This window comes from Lethenteron reissneri, chromosome 4 (genome assembly GCF_015708825.2).
Source record: "Lethenteron reissneri isolate LAM-NWPU_2019-01 chromosome 4, ASM1570882v1, whole genome shotgun sequence".
Classification (NCBI taxonomy): Eukaryota; Metazoa; Chordata; class Hyperoartia; order Petromyzontiformes; family Petromyzontidae; genus Lethenteron; species Lethenteron reissneri.
In genome coordinates this window covers 1,583,048-1,601,018 of record NC_083782.1, presented here as the reverse complement: position 1 = coordinate 1,601,018, position 17,971 = coordinate 1,583,048, and the positions used below count along the sequence as shown (strand labels likewise).

The 17,971-nt window shown below is 46.6% G+C and overlaps 1 protein-coding gene across 5 annotated transcripts in view; it reads right to left on the bottom strand.

The window, feature by feature from the left end:
• Positions 1-17,971, bottom strand: part of STK11 (serine/threonine kinase 11) — a 101,586-nt gene that overhangs the window by 10,234 nt on the left and 73,381 nt on the right. For 3 of the 5 annotated variants that reach the window (XR_009755856.1, XM_061562066.1, XM_061562078.1), the window contains exons 9-10: positions 9,445-9,522; positions 1,155-1,564 (exon numbers count right to left, since the gene is read on the bottom strand). Coding sequence is in view for 4 of the 5 variants with exons in the window: in XM_061562066.1 (XP_061418050.1) it covers positions 1,200-1,564; positions 9,445-9,522 (443 nt within the window). In the remaining variant the exon portion in view is untranslated. Of the gene's footprint in view, positions 1-1,154; positions 1,565-9,444; positions 9,523-9,702; positions 10,324-17,971 lie in introns of those variants that run through there. The other 2 variants (XM_061562087.1, XM_061562096.1) reach the window with 2 other exon arrangements.

Sequence of the window (17,971 nt, the reverse complement as noted above, 5' to 3'; positions counted from 1 at the left end):
AAAACCAGAGGAGATTTTCTTACCCCTGCGCAATGGACTGCGAAACGAGGCCACGCTTAATAGAAATTGCAATTAGGCAGGCAAATGGGTCAAGCCGCTGAATTTGGTGACAGCAGCCACACATCAAACCTTATACCAAAAATAATAATACACGAATGAGGATGATGACGAGAATCTCTGTGCAATGTGCTTCCACGTAGAATCTTTACATAACGAGCAAAGGGCACTGTGTTATTCAAACAGGATGTTATTTTGTCTCTTGCAAGATGGACAATGATAGCGGTACTTGGCAATTGCAATGCTTCCTTACTTTACATTTAATTTAATTGCAGTGCATTTAAAAAAGTTACAATGCCGCAATAGCACACACCATGTTTAGTCCTGTTTTTTTTTTGGAGATCCATTACAAAAACAACCACGATTCAAATAATGGGGTTGAGTTAGAGCAAGATAATTGGGCTTCTTGTAATCTGCTGTGCTAGCGAATCGATGGAAGTTGCATGATTTGGTGGTGGCCATTTGATTAAGTAACCAGTTCCTTTTGTTTCCCCACTGTAGTGGATTGCGCATTGCACCATCGAACCCGGCGATCCGAGTTTGATACCTGGCAACAAAAAAAATCAATAGCAAGTCATATATTAACTGGTTCTGGGGCCTCCCGTCATCAACCTGCACTGACTGTTCAAGTCAGTGGTCGATGAAGCCGACAATGATGCCGATCATACCGCTTCATATATAGAGTGTCGCAAAGCCTGGAGGGGGGGTGGAATTTGGTGCCGGCTCACCACCTCGCTGCCATTCCCACTTCTCTGTAGCTCCTCACACCTCTGCGTCAGTCTCTCTCTTCGAGAGTGAGCAAATACCGTGCGAGCGCGTTACAACTTGAAATTATTATTGTTAATATTATAAAGCAGTGTTAACTGTGCACCTGTGGTATCTGGCATAAGAAAGTGGTGGCGATGTGTGGATGGCACCAAGAAATTGGCTGTGGTGACCTCTTTGCTCCCGTGATGACTTTTTTTTTATCAACGACGCTCGGTACAACGAACACCGCAGGGTCGAAACGACAGCAGCGCTGCCGATGACGACACACAGCTGCGACCGCCGCCACGGTCGCCGCTGCTTACGACGAGCACCACGATTGCGGGACGAACCGTGGAGGGGCGAAGGGGGCAGGAGTCCATGCGCGGCGCCGCCGGTCACTGCTGCTTGCACGTCGTAATCCTCCGCACTTTGCTCACGTGGCCCGAGGAGGACTTGCGCGAGGGGTTCGACGTGTTGCTCGCTCGCCGATCAGCTCGCTGCCTCCCACTCGCCGCCGGCGCCGACCTCTCCGTCTCCCTCTCCGCTACTGCCGCCGCCGCTCCGACGCCAGCTGCGCCTGCCCCGCCCGCAACGGCCACGCCGCCGCCACTGGCGCCGGCGCCACCACCGGCACCGACGCCGGCACCGCCGGCGCCATTAACGCACATGGCTGCCGCATGGCCGTTGCGTTCCGTGTCAAGCGTCTCTTCAGCCCCAATCTCCTCCTCTTCCTCCTCCTCCTCCTCCACGTCCGCCCGGCCTGCGGGATTCATGGGTCGGGATGGATAACTTTATTTCAGCATTTAAGACCTCCGCTGAGATCCAAGTTTCATTTGCAAAAGACCCCCTTCCCACCGGGGGAGAATAAACAAAGACTCAAACAGCAATGTGTAGCTTTCTTCACCTTTCGGGGAATCCAACACCATCCACCTTGCTTACCACACCACATCATCGTCACCGTCGCCTCATTTTGATTCTTCAACTAGTACCTAGTGCGTCCTTGTTCAGCCTTCTGCCCAAGTCTTTTACAAGCCTGCTTGTGCCACGATGGCGAGATGTTAACTACCTCACCTTGGTATACAGAATGTAGTGGGTTCAATCCAGACCCTAACACCTGTATATTTGGAGCTTGTGTGTCTCTCTCTCCGTGGTCACGTGTATTTTTCTCTAGGTCCTCCGGTTTTTCACTCTACATTCAGAAACTTGCATTTAGAGTATTTGGCTGCTTTAAATTTCCACGTTCAAAAGAACTATATAGGGCCTTAGTTGGAAAAATAAAAAATTGTTTTTGAACTGCATTTTCCTGCGGCGCTCCAGCCCGAAGCACGATCACACCTTCCACTGCCCACATCCGTCCTCGCGCACGATTGCTACATGCTGTCGCACAGGCCTCACGTGGACGATCTGCGCCGCCGACAGCGATTTTCTCACGAGAGCCCTACAGCATCTAGACAGATTTCAAGTCGGGGATGCATAGCCAGCGATGCACGGTGGCTACTGAAATGGTGAGACAGCTGGGGAGCTCGACTTGGCCTTAGGATAAGTGTTCTGGCTCTCATGAAAGGAAATTCGAGTTTATTAACGATAACAGTAATCTTTTATTTACTCAGGAAAGCCGGAATGAGTCTGCAGCTATCATCAAGAAAGTCCTACTTGTGTTGTTTGGCCAGTTGCTCAAGACAAATATTACGTGTAGAAGGAACTTGAGTGCTCAGAGAAAATGACACAGAAGGGGATAAACAATAAAAAATCCAGTTTGTCATAAACCTACTTGCTGTACTGCTTTCTACAGGACACCTCACATCACATCAGTAGCTTTCATGAACACAACGATACTGGCTCTCCATACAGGTGAATAACAATAATAATGCTCCTGTACCCTGAAAAGCCTCCCCAAGTCTCAAAATTGTTTCTGAAGAGGGTTCTACATCAGGATGTTTGGTCGATTCCACAATAAGTGTTTGGCTTCATGTGCGAGGACACAAGAAGGCTCGAGGGAATCCCACAAATACGGAGGGAGCAACGCCCCAAGCGCCCGAGTGCCACCTCGCACTCATTTGCTCTGGGAGACCGACTTTTGTTTCCATTAATCTGGCAAAAAAATTACGGAAAAGAATGACCAGAGAGCACTGTTGCTGCACAGTGGACATTAGTGACCCTAGCAGATCGTGTAACGATACGCCCCCCTCACACACATATAAAAAACTCTTAATTGGCTGACATCCTCATATATATATATATAGAGGACAGCAGAGCTCGCATGATCGTTGGGAGCATGGATTCACAGCGTGGCTGCCCTTCCCACTTGTCTGTGGTTCCTCCTCACGCCTCTGGAGTCGTTCTCACTCATTGACAGCGAGGAGCGAATACGGCGTTGAAATTATTATGAAGCATCATCTTCATGCCCAAGGCATTGGACCTATCGACATTAAAAAAAAACAAACCAGGACATCCCTTGCTCACGCAAGGTCAGTGAAAGTTTCCCCCAGATGAAGAGAACCTATGTCTCATGGGATGCTCACCCAGCTTCACAGATGATGTAAGATGCATATGCGAGCATGAGTATGTACGTACGTATGTATGCTGGAAAGCCCATCCTCGTAATATTTAGAACACGCCTCCGATAGACACATTACGATGGAATTGTTACATAAGTGCATCTGTTCCACACGAGTCCCGAAGGATTGGAGGTGCACGCTGCCTCTCCCCATTATTACGGCTCGCTCTGCACGCACACGCGGCATTCTGCCGAGGGGTGACATTTATTAAACATCTATAGGAGCGGCGCTGCAGTCGTCTATGCATTGCACGCAGAAATAAACAACCCAAGTCCCGGGCCGAGGCATCAGCGTCGGGTGAAATCTGACGCAATCCTCGGCGACCCTTCACCAACTTGCACTGACCCAGCGTGGTAAAGTATGGTCGTATAACCCCCTCGGATAGACATGGCATGGGGAGACCGTGTTCCAGCAGCATCATTTACGAAAGGGCTGTTAATAATGCTACAAAAAAACACGTCAAGTGTGATGCAAATCTAATTTTGTGCACGAGCGGTTGAGTATATTACGTTGGAATCTACGCTCGGCGTTCTTAAATCCAGCTGAGGTGGAGCGATGGCGGAGGAGTTGACTCCCGGCCAAATCCTGGCCGGGAATCAACTCCGGCCATCATCCCTAATCTCTCGAACCTCTCTAAACTCCTCGAAAGACTCGCCCTCACCAAGTTAAAACCCCACATCACCTCCTCCCCAAACTACTGCTCCTTCCAGTCAGCTTACCATCAAAACTACTCCACAGAAACAGCACTCACCAGAGTGCTCGATCACATTTTAATGATTATTAACTCCGACTCCATCGTTGCTCTTGTAAGTATGGATATTTCATCAGCCTTTGACACCGTCAACCACTCGCTCCTTACTTCCCACCTGAAATCCGACTAAAGTATATGTGGCTCACCACTCAAGTGGATACTGTTGTACCGTTCTGATCGGCGATCCTCAGTCAGGTTGGGCTCGTCCACATCTCCCGAAACAAAAGCATTATGTGGTGTCCCCCAGGGCTCAGTCCTCGGTCCCCTGCTGTTCACAGCCTCCACTTCCCCGATCGGCCGCCTCATCGCAAGCTTCGGTGTCAAGCACCATTCATATGTGGACGACACTATTCTGTTCACCGCCATCAATTCTACAAATGTGTCTGGATTTGAGAGGCTCTCGGAATGCACCACTGCCCTGCAACAGTGGTTCTCCGCACACAACCTTGCCCTTAATCCGTCAAAGTCAGTGGCCATCATGTTAGGTACCAGGCAACCGTCTCAACTCATCCGCGCTCCCAACACATATACACATCTTTGGTCACAGCATCAGGTTCACCCATCACTTCAGCTACCTTGGTGTCATCCTAAATTCAACTTTATCCTTTGATCGTCAAACCAATAATATCATCAGTTTATGTAAGTTTAACCTGAAGGCTCTCAGACACCTACGTTCTCTTATCTCCACTGAAACTGCCACCACATTGGCATGTTGCATAGTTGGGTCTCGCCTCGATTATCGCAACTCCGTCCTAGTCCGGTCATCCTCTGGCAACCTCAAAAAACTTCAAAGACTACAAAACAACCTGGCAAGCGTTGCCATTGGCCGCACTCATCCCCGTCTTGACTCACTTGCCTGTCTCCGTGCCCTCCACTGGCTACCCATTGCCAGCAGGGTCACATACAAGATCGCCTGCCTCTGCCACCATGCCTTCACATCTGCCTGCCCCCCATACCTCTCTTCATTATTGACGACTTGCAGCTCAACACACGGCAGATCCCTTCGCAGTGCGACTCACGACCACCTCTTGATACCAAGATTCAGGACAGTCACGTCTATGCGCCGCTTCTCGGTGGCATGCCCCAACAGTCTGGAATGCAATCCCTCTGCACATTCGCAGCATTACCTCAATAGTCTCCTTCAAGAGACACTTAAAAACTCACCTCTACAACCACGCTTTCGAGTGACTCTGAGCTTGGCTCCGCGCCTCTGAATTGCGGCTGTTAGGTCCGCAAATTTGCGCGCGTTATTAATTGCATTATTATTATGTAAAAGGCTCGTGTATCCAGGAGTTGTGCCCTCTGTGTAGTTCTTTCTCCCCAAACAGGGGCTAGTTAAGGTCTATCATACGGGTTCCTTTTCTAACCAAGGCAGGGGTGGGAAACTGGGGAGGGGGACTGGGAAGGGAGGTATTTAAAAATTCTTAAATTGTGGCATTAACCGTGCTACGAACCGCAGTGAAGCCTCAGCGAGAATGCACGCACGGACACGCGACCTGACCTTTTGCCACCCACCCTCTCTCAGCACCTTCCCCCCCCGCCCCCCCCCCCCCGTTTGGGGGGCCCATCACAAGGAGCTGACATGTTTGGAAGGAAAGTCTCACCTCGCCACATCGCACCGCAGTGCCACCACGCGAGGGACCGTGTCAAACAAACACGCGTGGACCCCGCACGCACAGAGTTCCGCCGGGAAGGATGCACTTGTGTGTGTGCGCAGAGGATGCAACAACAGTTAAAACATCAAGACGGCCATGCAAAAACAAGAAGAAAAAAAACCCAGGCAGCCATGCCCTGGAACACTCCTCAAGGTACCGCTCTCAGAATTTCGCACAGGGCTATCTCAGGCCTATATAAGACCTTGTTTCAGTAGCTTTCTCTCTCTCACCTGAAGACGGTTGCTTGTGCTGCGATCGAAGCGTCGTGATCTATTAATTTTCTATCTACGTGACTTTACCAAAAGAACCAAAGAGTATGGATCGCAAAGTTGTTTCCATTTCAGTCTTTGGTGCTGCCACTGAATGGTATGAATCTAAATATTGATATATATTGCTCTGCCCTGACATAAAATAAAGCAGCAGGAAAGCACGTTTAATTAAAAATAAAAAGCAATTAAATGCACGGATCCACATGGACTCTCAATCAGTGTTTCCCACTCGTATATATTTTTAAAACCCTGACCCAGTTTTGATTCACTGGATTGGGCCAAGTTATTAACAGAAATGGGTGGCCTGAATCACAGCCAGACAACAATAAATGAGCACTGCTCATCACTGAACAGGGAACAACTGGGAGACATATACCTCTGCAAAACATTGGCATAGAAAGAGCATTGAACAAATTGTATGCGAAGGTTTCATGACCAATGTGATTCATAATTAGTTTCTTTTGGGTTAGATCACCCGACAGACAATCAATTCAAGCTGCCAAATGCGCAAATATGCCGAATGATTAAGTTTTTCAGCAAACCAGAATGTTGAAATGCAAGAAACATTTTGACAATGTTGTAGCATTTAGCATATTTACAGAATTTGATTGGCTGTCAGTTGGTGAAGAGTTATAGAAAAAACTGACATTTAACCTATGCAATAAAACCCAAAATAAACTAATTATGAATCAGCCTTCATCAACAGAGCTATGAATGACTTTTGTCAATGAAGCCGCCACGTTCCATGACTATTTATTTAGACTTCCGGTGCTCTGGTGAGGCAGCATAACTTGCATTTCACAAATTGTTAGTTATCTGGCTGCTTTGCAGTGACCCATGGATCACAAATTTCTCTGCTTTCGAAAAACTCCACTCTTCACATTTGCAATGTAACGGGGAAGTGGACGCAAACGGTTGCACGTTCGCTGCGTGCTGCAGTGGTTCGCTGTTCGACTCCCGTGGCTGCCCTGGTGAATACTGCTGGTAAATTAACCATAAATACTACGTGCCGCCTGCGTCACAGGGGACTTTAAAAAAATCCGGTGATGTTAGTCGACAGTCGGGGATGTGCATGCCGGAGTTCGGGTCCAAATTTGACCATAGACAGAGTAATTGTTGAAGCGACGAACACGTAGACCCGAATTCTCACCCTGACCAAACAATTGAAACACATGAAAGTAATTCCTGCTGCTCATATATCAGCACTGAGGCAATGGTGCTCATGTCCTATTGACAGCTTAAGAGGCAGTGTTGGAAATTACGCTTTGCTATGTTAGGGGCGAGCCTCTCCAAAGGACATCCACTGTCGACTTCCCCACAAAGTGGTACTCGTTTTACTGTCCCCAGAGGGATGATGGACCGAGCCAACGCCCCCAACCAGGATTTGAACTCGCAACCTTGTACATGCGAGCTGGTCGCTCGACAGCTGGGCCACGTGGGCCGGTTAATATTACAAACATCACGGCGGCAATTACTCCATGTGTACCGACATCATCACGCCTTCACTAAAAAACGAGACAAAAAGACACACCAACACAACTATCAGGTTATTATGTTCCATTAAAAATCCTCATTTTGATGAGAAGACATGGTGAACGAACCACAGGAGACATTAGTGAATGCTACGTTTTTGCTGAAAGGCGTTATACTTTGGCGACAAAATTGTCACGCCATGCCCTGCTCGTTCGACGGGCGGCATCTTTTAGTTTGAGATGTGCTGTGTACGATAATACCCTGAAACTTTTGCATTTGTGAGTTTTACAGCATTGATTTTCAGTGGCTTTACAGGCAATGAGATTTGTGGCAATGTAACTTGCCTGGATTATCACGCACACACGCACACACCTGCAAACGTGCTTCTGGAGGACGGGCATTGAGTTGCGCGTCGTTGTGAATTGCATCTCATTGAGTTGACGAGGATGACGCCACTGGAGCAAAGAGAGCTGAGGAATCCCTTCTCTTCCACAACTTGCACGGTTATTCCATAATGTTCAGGGTTACTTAACAGGATGGGATAGAGGACTTGCGGATGGAGCATGCCGTGGCTGTTGCGTGTGTGCATAAAAGAGCCGTGCTGAACTGTGTTAGTGGCACTGCACGGGAGGGACACGGCAAACTGGTTAGCGGAACACGGGAGGCGTGGGCGGACCTGTCTGCATCACAATCATTTCCACGAGCAGCGTACGCACGAGGCATCCCCTCGTCAGCGTTCAAATCTCTATTCCCTAACTGCGGTAATTACTGCAGCTAGATTGATGTATTATTTATTTATATTTAGTGACCTGCTTATCATTTTCTCTATTTTGCACGGCCTATCATTGTGTTGTATTGTTTGCTGCTGTAACTTGCTGACCCACCGCCCATATTGGACATCTGTGAAAAAGAGCTTCATAGCTCATCGGTTTCCCCCAGAAGTCTAAATAAAGATTCTGAATCTGATCACAACAACAATTCTGCTCCAAATCACATCATCCTTATGCATTCAATGATTATTACCAAAAGTGTCGCTGACAAATTCCGAGACTCAAAAGTTTACCAATCAGTTAGTCACCATAAAATAATGGTTTATGAGTTCAAATCCAGGCCAGGGTTGGTACAATGAGCACCACAATGTGGGGATTCGTCACATGGTGTAGGAAGCTCTGTGCATCTGGTTGTGCTGGAGGCTGCTACCCACCCACAGCAGTGCACAACTTTCCCAATGGTCGTAGCAACACAATGGGGCAAGAGTGACGCCGTGTCACCAAATTATCATAGTTCTCATGCAACTAACGCTGCGTGGGTCTGTACTCACAAAACAGAGCGAACATGCGAGTAGAAGGGTCCTGTCAATGTGACAATGTTGGATTTAAGCCGAGACACCCGTGTAATCTCAGCAACATAAAAACACTGACTACTGCGGCATACGCACACCGCTGTTCCATGCATTTCGACAGCAGTCGTAAGTTACTTATGCAACTGACAAAAAGGCATTTTTATTATCAGCATTATCTCACCGAGTAAATTATTTATCAAAGGGAAAACCTCGGATGTTCCTGTATTTTGATGTTTGCCCACTTCCACAATGACTATTTGGTGTGAGACGACTGTTCTACCTGAATAAAACCCACACAACGTATACAAGAGAATAACACAAGTAGAGGATAGCATGAATATATGGCGGTGGCCAGATTGCTCTACTGCTATGGGCCACCTTCTAGCCTAGTGGCGGCTTGAGTCTCTCATGGAATCGACATCCTTCGCAGAATCGCCCAACCCTGCCTCCGATAACGCTGCTCCCGGCTGGCGTTAGCACCACAAAGGGTTCCATCAGCTTCAACCGCACGACAAAACCATGCTCTGCCCTTTAGCATATGCTCGTGAAAATGATTGTGCTTGCAGTGGAGGGCATTGCGGAGAGAGCTTACAGAATCTCAGAACCCTCGGGAGGAGACCCCAGAGGAGAGAGCGCTTGGGTGTGGAGGGGGCGCGGCGCGATTTCTTGGCTGAAAATCGAAGATGCGGAGAACGGAACAACAATTAAACAAATTCATTTACTTTTCACGGTTCCTTCACACACGCACACAGACACACACGTGCCACAAAATGGGCCACACACAAACAAAGTTGAAGGATATTTGGGACCATGTGGCTGTGCAGTCTCTAACTACAAACATCAATGACAACCGTAACAATTATAACGGGGTCAATAGTGAATATTGGTCAGGCTTTGCAGGTGTCAGGTGGCACCCGTGCCAAACCTGATTTGCCCCGAGGTCCCGAGGAGTGGCGAAGGGTGGGTGGTAAGAGAGGGGCACGGGTGCGGTCACGGACAGAACAAGGGGGTGAGAAAGGGGGCATTGAGAAGGCCGAGTGGCGTGGTAGACCGTAGAAGCTCGTCGTTAGGTCAGTTGACCGATCCCAAGTGTTAGAAGTAGATAGAGGGTGAAGGGCTACTGTAGGGAGGACACAGGGCAGCCCCTGGTATTTATGCATGGAGTCGAGGTTCGCTGAAACCTGGTCAAGACAAAAGGAAAACAACAAACATGTCCTATAATTGGTGAAATTACCAAGGCGGATTTTACATAAAGCCTCTGTAACATTACGTTGTCAAAATCGCACCCGAGACACCGTTTTATTTAACTGGCCATAGAAGCATTACAACGTGGAGTGTCACTGGCTGATCCAAAATTACACTGCAAATTACTCAATGGGAACTATACGTGGTAATCATTGCACTCTACTGGCAGACTAATGCTCCAGGTCACGCTTGCATCTGCGACCATCTTGGTCTCTTGAGTTCTCTCCTGATAAAAAAAAAACTACATTAGTTTTGTAGTGACAGCACTAATATATTTTTCAAAATATAAATGAATTACATGCAGGTTAAACAACTGGTCTGTTTAAAATGAGCTTCATGTCAGTGATCATTTTAAAATGACCTCGTGTTCCCATCGCTACCAACGCTTTTCAAAGCCTCTCTAACAAATATCAATGAATATTGGCGAAGGAGACAGTTGATGAAGTCAATAATGTAATGAAGAAAAGCCTCCGCAAAATACAACTTGCTGAGTTGCTCGTAACATCGGGAGTACGTCACGTGCATAGTTTAACAAAAGAACCGCACCTTGGTGACGAGACAGAGTGAAGCTCAAACTAGCCGCCGATGGTTCAACAACCCAACAATCGTCAACACACACTGCCCAATGATGTTAACTGTTCGCTCGCTCTAACCCACCACGCCCCCCTTGTTCAAAGGAGCAACAGGACAGTAACTCATTTATGATGGTGGCCCTGACTGTGATGGAAATTCCACGTTCTCATGGCAGGGCCCGATCGTCTCCATGGGATGGAAACTGTTGACTACTCACGAAGCCGGCATCTGACTCGCATCTCGAACCCTGAAGTCAGCCAATTGCCGTGACCACCGCATCACCTGACCGAATATAATAAAATCTATAATCATACAGTAACACTATTAATACCATGAGTTTAAAAAAGACCTATTCTTACAAATTAGTATCTTACAAGAAACAGTTTGGTTTTTTTGCTCAGTTGAGCAGGAGAATAGTAATGACATCTGCTGGTAGCCTTGAGTCAGTGTGGTTTTCTCTGCTGAACAATCCATGTCTTGTTTTACCAAGCACGGGCGAGATGACCACCTAAAACTAAACAAAAAACTATTTTTAGTTTACCTGGTAAGGTCCACTAGCTCTTTTCCAGAAGCGACCAGACCTCAAATAATGTGTAAATTAACAGCAGCCAAATACTATAAAATGCACATCGAGTCTAAATTTGGAGGGAAAAACGGGGGATGAGGAGAAAAATCCACACGACCATGGGGAGAACATACAAACTCCAAATATACAGGCGTCAGGGTCAGGATTGAACCCACGACTTCCTGTATACCGGGCGAGAGAATTAACATCTCGCCACCGCGGCAAACTGGGATTTAAACTCACAACCTTCAGATTTCTCGCAATATGCTCCAGCAGTGTTCTATCTATGCAGTTAATAAACAGTGAGTGAATGGGATTTTTCAGGGAATGATATGGATATAAAAATATAATGGGTGGACAAAAATTTAAAAGGACGCAAAGATCTGCTCAAATGGAGATATATTCAGTGTGAGATACACACGTTAGGGAGTCGACGTGAACGGGATACTCGGAAAAGCAAACACTTTTCTTGGATTTTGTTGTTGAAACAAATATTACGGAGAGAAACGGATCCAGAAGGTACGTTAAAACATTCTGAAAAACGCTGAGCCAGTAGTGGAAATTCCCCGATTCCTATGCCTTGGGTCAGTCTCATTACAAGGTGGCCACTAAATTTTGATTTAAAGCTTTCGTGACAGCAGGGATTCATATTCTTGGTTCTTTCGGTAAAGTCACGTAGAAGGGAAATAATAAAACAATATAAATATAAAACAATAAAGGTGGCCACTGTTGACTTAATGTCAAACTGGTACTTATTTTATTGACACCAGAGAGATAATCGGCTTATTCGACCACCAACTGCTATTTTAAGTCACAGACTTCCGCTCAAGACAAGCACCCGGCAATGCGGCGTACCAGTGGTTGATGTATTAGTTATTTTATTTGAACGAGACGAAAAAATTATCAAACAGAAATATAGTTCTAAATCAAACGCGTTCGCTCGCAGGCCTTATTCAGGCAGGCAATGGGTTAAGGACGGGGGGGGGGGGGGGGAGAGAAAAAAGCCTCCGTCTCATTCTAGCGCCACCCACGTGTGCGTGCACGCGAGCGAGCGACTGAGCACACGCGCGGCACTTGAGGCTACGAGCGGAACAGGCAAGGGCGACCCAGACGACGGGGCCATTAAAATGCAGCCTCCATCATCGCGCGTCTTATTCTGTGAGTGCGCGTGCGCGCGCGGAGTCAATGAAAATCGCAAGAAGGGCCTCTGCCTAAGCCGTTACGCAAGCAGATTGAGAGGAGAGAGAGAGAGAAGATAAATAAATAACATTACCGTAGGAAGAGGGGAACAGAAAAAAAAACCTCAACTGGCTTCGATTTTTTTTCTCCCTCCTCCATTCATAAAGCAGCTTCCCTTCTGTGCCGTGCGCAAAAGCCACCTTCGCCATTTCAGGATTTCAGGCACGTCCCATTTGAACGCAAAGAGAGCCAGCGTAAGCAACGCCGATGTGCGTTCTCTATCCAAGCCAGGTGAGAACACATCCGTGTTCCTGACCTTCATCGCAACAAAAAAAACTCGCTCGTCATGCATGGCTATGCGAAAAAACTAAGATTTTAATTGAAAAACATTTGGGATTTTCGCAATGAATCGCACGTGCTTTATTTGCGAGTCTGTAGCTCGGTGTGATTTGCTGAGGAGCCCTTATCAGGGCAAAACAGGTCCGTATCCCTGCTGTAGATGTCTAAATACCTTTTTAGTGGCCTTTTAGCCAAAAGATTAAGCAGCACTTGTCAGTAAATACAAACAAATATACATAATTTCATGGCTTTTTTCGCTTTGGAAAGCTCGCAGTAATAGCCTAAGCGCAATATATCACAGAAAGGTCGCTTGCTGCACATGACGTCATTGGATCTTGAATGTGCACTTCTCTGGAGACAAGAGAGTGCAATGGTAATGATGTGATGGGATAAATTATGAACTGGCAGTGGTATCTATTGAAAAGGAACAGTGGTGAGGATGTTGTAAAAGAAGACCCCACAGAGCCACACAGCTGCCTATTGAAAACGTCATCATCATCATCGACATCGATCATGGTCAATCCATGGCTGGATGAAGGCCTCTCCCAGCAAGCTGTTCTCCATATACCACAGTGCTGCGATTCAACAACCCATCTAGCGCCTGCACGCGAACCAATTTCGTCACTCCATCTTTGCGGTAGACACCTCAGGCACGTTCTATCACTGCGCTGCCATTCGCGAGCTGGGCAGAGTGTAGCCACACTGACCAGCGCGGTGAAGTATCCTTAACTAACCCCCTGGACCGGCACAGCATGAGGATGTCTTCATCCAGCAGTCGATTCACAAACAGGATGTACATGTATGTGGGGGAGAAGTGGCGTAGTGGTTACGCCACTTCTGTTTGAACCCACCGAGTTCGATTCCCAGCCACGGCTAACGTCACTTGACGAATAATATCTTAACTGTTCCTGGGGCTGCCCTTTGACCAACCCGCACTGGCCAGCGTGGTGAAGTATGGTCAAACAACCACGACGACCGTCACGGTATGGAAAAACTTTCATCCAGCAGTGAAATGACCAAGGGCCGGAAGTGATTATTTATATTGTATGTTGAAAAATAATAGGGGTGAATGACTCTTGCAGCCACTAGTGGCCGCTGCATTCACCAGAATTGCAAAATAACGGAATGTTAAATTTCATAATGACCCTGAAAGTATGTATGTTTCACTTATTTCTCACCGTATGTAGCCAACTGTGCTAATCGGAGGTTCGGGGAAGGACAACAAACTCAAACACAAAAAGCAGTCCTGGCAACAATCAATGAAATTGCTGGAGAGGTGAATCATTGCATCTCCACAATGAGCCCTGTAACACCACTCGCAGTAGATAAAAAAAAAAATCTGTTAACCGGAAAGAATATCACTGTTACAAAGTATTCGGGGACAACTAAAGTTAAGCATGTTAAAACTCGGAATGTCGCGACATTTTATATCCGCGATAATTGTGCCGTCCATTTTGTATAATACCGCCAGATCACGATTACCATTGCTCGTTTTACTGTTCAAAAATATTGAGTTTCCTGACAAAATATTTATGAAGTATCAAACACAATGGCAATTTGACAAAACGTACCCCGGAATACGTAATTGCCAGCTGGCCTGTTATGTAACATCACTTTTTTTTTACCAGCTCTTTTAATTGCTTATTTTAGTATTGTTTAACTGATGGCAGTCGAAATGAGTCCATCGTTTTCACCTCGGGGCCTGTAGTCCCCAGCGAGCATGCCGCGAGTGACCGCAGAGTGCAGCTGGACCTCCTGGTTGGGGGGTCAACTCGCTTAACAACGGGAGCATCGCTTTGCGAGAAGCCGACAGTGGTTGTCCAGTACATAGACTGGCTTCTGGCTTAAGAATGTGGAATTTCCAGCATGGGGGGGGGGGATTATAGCGGGCGAACAGAGATGTGCGTCCACCTCTGCACGTTTCAGCAGGAAAACACTGGCCTTGGAAGAAGAAAAAAAAATACACGCCAAATCAGCGGGAGGAGTTGACCTCACAGGAGGGATCTCGGGTTCTCCACACAACGCCCAGACGGCGAATCACGCCATCGCGTATTCATTAGATTGGTTTCGCTTGTTAATATGCGGTGGAACCTTCATTGTATATTAATACATTTCACCCGCCGATGCATGTGTACGGGTGCATACGGATGCGTTACATTTATAATTGCGAGCTTCAACGTCTGTTTTTTTTTGCCTGACGCTCATTATTTTTCACGGGTGATATCAATCGGCCTATCAATAAGCACACAACAGAGGCAGCCCGGGACCCGAGAGATCATATTGGCTACGTCAGAGCAATGAGGCCACGTCTTTGAATATCAGCCCCTGGTAATCCATGACTGAACCAATCGTAATTGTAGCCAAGTCGATGGTCTCAGCATTCCTTCTAAGGATACAGAAAGTAACAATAATTAAAAATATATATTTTCTATTTATTCAGCCTCTTTGCTCTAGAGATGACTGATCTGTGGTGGCCACCGTTTACGGAACACGCAGTGGTGGATCAGAGAGGCCTACTGCAGTGTACCTAGAAAGTAGTGATGCGTTGTAATCTTCCGGAACCATCCCCTGACATGCAGGGGAGGGCTTTCTGTCTCTACGGTGGGTGCCGTGATGGCGAAATGTGAATTGCTTCGTCTGGTATACAGTAGATCGTTGGTTCAATCCCAACTTAGACGCCTGTATATTTGGAGCTGCATATTCTCCCCATGGTCACATGGATTTTTCTCTGGGTCGTCCAGTTTTTCCCTCCGCATTTAGAAACATGTGCTTCAAGTATTTGGCTGCGATAAATTTCCACGTGATAAGTCGCTTCGTTGAGATATTATTTGTAGCCAGGTCGTTTCTGAAAAAGAGCTATACAACTCAGTGGGCCTTACCTGGTAACACATGATTAAAAAAAAAGTTTAGTTTTAGTTTATACGAATTCTGGAAGAATGTTGAATGATGATTCTTCATCTCAATGTTGATTACATTGCGCTATGAACCCGGCGACCCACATTCGATTCCTGTTCACAACCAACACCAGTGACAATTATCTGAACCAATGAGGGGCCTCCCCTAAGTCGACTCAGCCTCAAATGAGTACCTCGTGCAATATGTACACATCACCACTTTGGGATAAAAAGGCGAGCAGGTGTGGTGTTGGCCACCCACTCTGTGTTCCGTGCTGGGCTTGATAGATGCATGCTAACAACACTTGCCCAAACGGGTCTGTTAAGGCTAAATGGGGGATCTTTGTCTTTGAGAATAGAGAAAGTCATAAGGCAAGTGATTTAAACCCTCCGCGCAACAACGACTGCACTTGCAAGAAATGTAACCGCATTTCAAAGTCTAGAATTGGACTTTGTCTCTCATGCTAGAAGCGATCAAATTAAACCAGAATTCAGGCCAACAATGGCTGAAAACTCATCCGTTCGAACAATGGCAGTGGCCTGCCTCCAAGAGCATGACCAGTATGAGAGGGACATCACATCCAATGCTTCTCTAAATTCAAACAGCCAATCGGGGGCAGTGCTCAGTATCTATTAGTGCCTCTGAGCACGTGGCAGAAATTATCCGTGCTCAACAATGTGAGGGAAACGCCTCTTATCCAGAAAAACATATTGCGCGTGGACCCATTGCCATGCATCGTTGCAGACAAGGGGATCTCGACTGCCCTTGGTTAACAATGTCTCTAGCCTATGGACCATCCCATCCGACTTACAAAAAAGTATGTGAGCCAAGGCCTAATTGTCAGTTAAAACTCGCTCGGGTGAAAGATTGGTAAGGTGCATGGCGTCAACATGAGGAGCCCACAATACTTCACAAGCCCACAACAATGCACTTAACTCTGCAGGGCTATACTGCGACAAAGTGCCAGAGCTATGCTGCACTTGCAATAGAGCTTTATAGCCATGTGGTTAGGCATAGGGTGGTGGCATTAAACATTGTTTCCCTCTTTGGTTCTTTCGCCATGAGGTGGATTTCCAAACAGCTCTCTCATTGACATGCTAATTTCCTCGGCACAGAGGTCTCTGTGTGTCTATGTTATGTGTCTCTCTCTATGTGTCTCTGTGTTGTCTCTCTCTGCTTGTGTGTCTGTCTGTGTGTCCCCGTGTCTGTGTTTTGTCTCTCAAATTTATCAATCTTTGGAAGAACGTAATCAACCAGGTAAGGTGCTGATTGTTGTACTAGCCAACTCTCTGTATTGTATTACATTGTATTTCTAAGTTTACTAGGTTTGTTTTCTACCTGATGACGATTGCTTGTGTTGCAATCGAAACGTCGTATTCTATTATTTAAATTCTTTTCTTTCTACGTGACTTTACTGAAAGAACCAAAGAGTAATTCCTGCAGTCACGAAAGCGTCAAATCAAGATCGTATTCACTTTCAATTTGGGCCAAATATCGGCTATTATAATTCACCTTAACATACATTTAAAATAAACTTTAAAATATTTTTTTTTTACGCTCGGCTTGCAACCTGAACAGAAATTGCGCGATCAAATCCTGGCAGAGGGTCAACTCAGCTTAGCATCCGTTCAGGAACATCGCAATGAGTACCACTCCGTGGTACCAATCTGTAGTACTCAGCCAACAGTTGTCATCCTATGGATAGAATGGCCCCTGCAATCGGCATGTGTCATTCACAGCACCAGCTTGGTGTTGCCGATGGCGATGAGCACTGCAAAACTGCCTGTTTGAAACGTACACTTGGGTACTTTGCACTGATTAGCTTGGTGGCTACACCAGGTTTCTATACACCCTGCAATAATGAGACTGAGTGAATTCTAAAACCAGCCTAATGGCCCACTGAGGAAGTACAGGTTATTCCATTTCAATGGAGAAGTAAAACTCCTAGCCCGTAGATTTCAGAATGCCAGGAATAATTGGGTGTCTCTCCCATCAGACTATGCGCGACTTTAATGCCATCCACTGTGGCATTCTCATTTGACAAGGAAATGTTTCACGCAACGGCGGCTTGCTGGCGTAACATGGATCTAGCGGAGAGAGTAAATCCATAGCACATATTCTGAATTGTCCCTTTGTCCGGAATTCCACTGCCTCTGTGAATGGGACCAAAAATAGATGTTCTTGACCGGCCCCGCTGTGACTCGAGTTCGTAATTGCGAGGGTCACAGTGAGCCACTTGTTGCTTTGATGAATGGAGTTTATTGTGATGAATGCTTTTATCTCGATAAGGTCCATTTCATAAAAGGCTCGTTTCATTCACTTG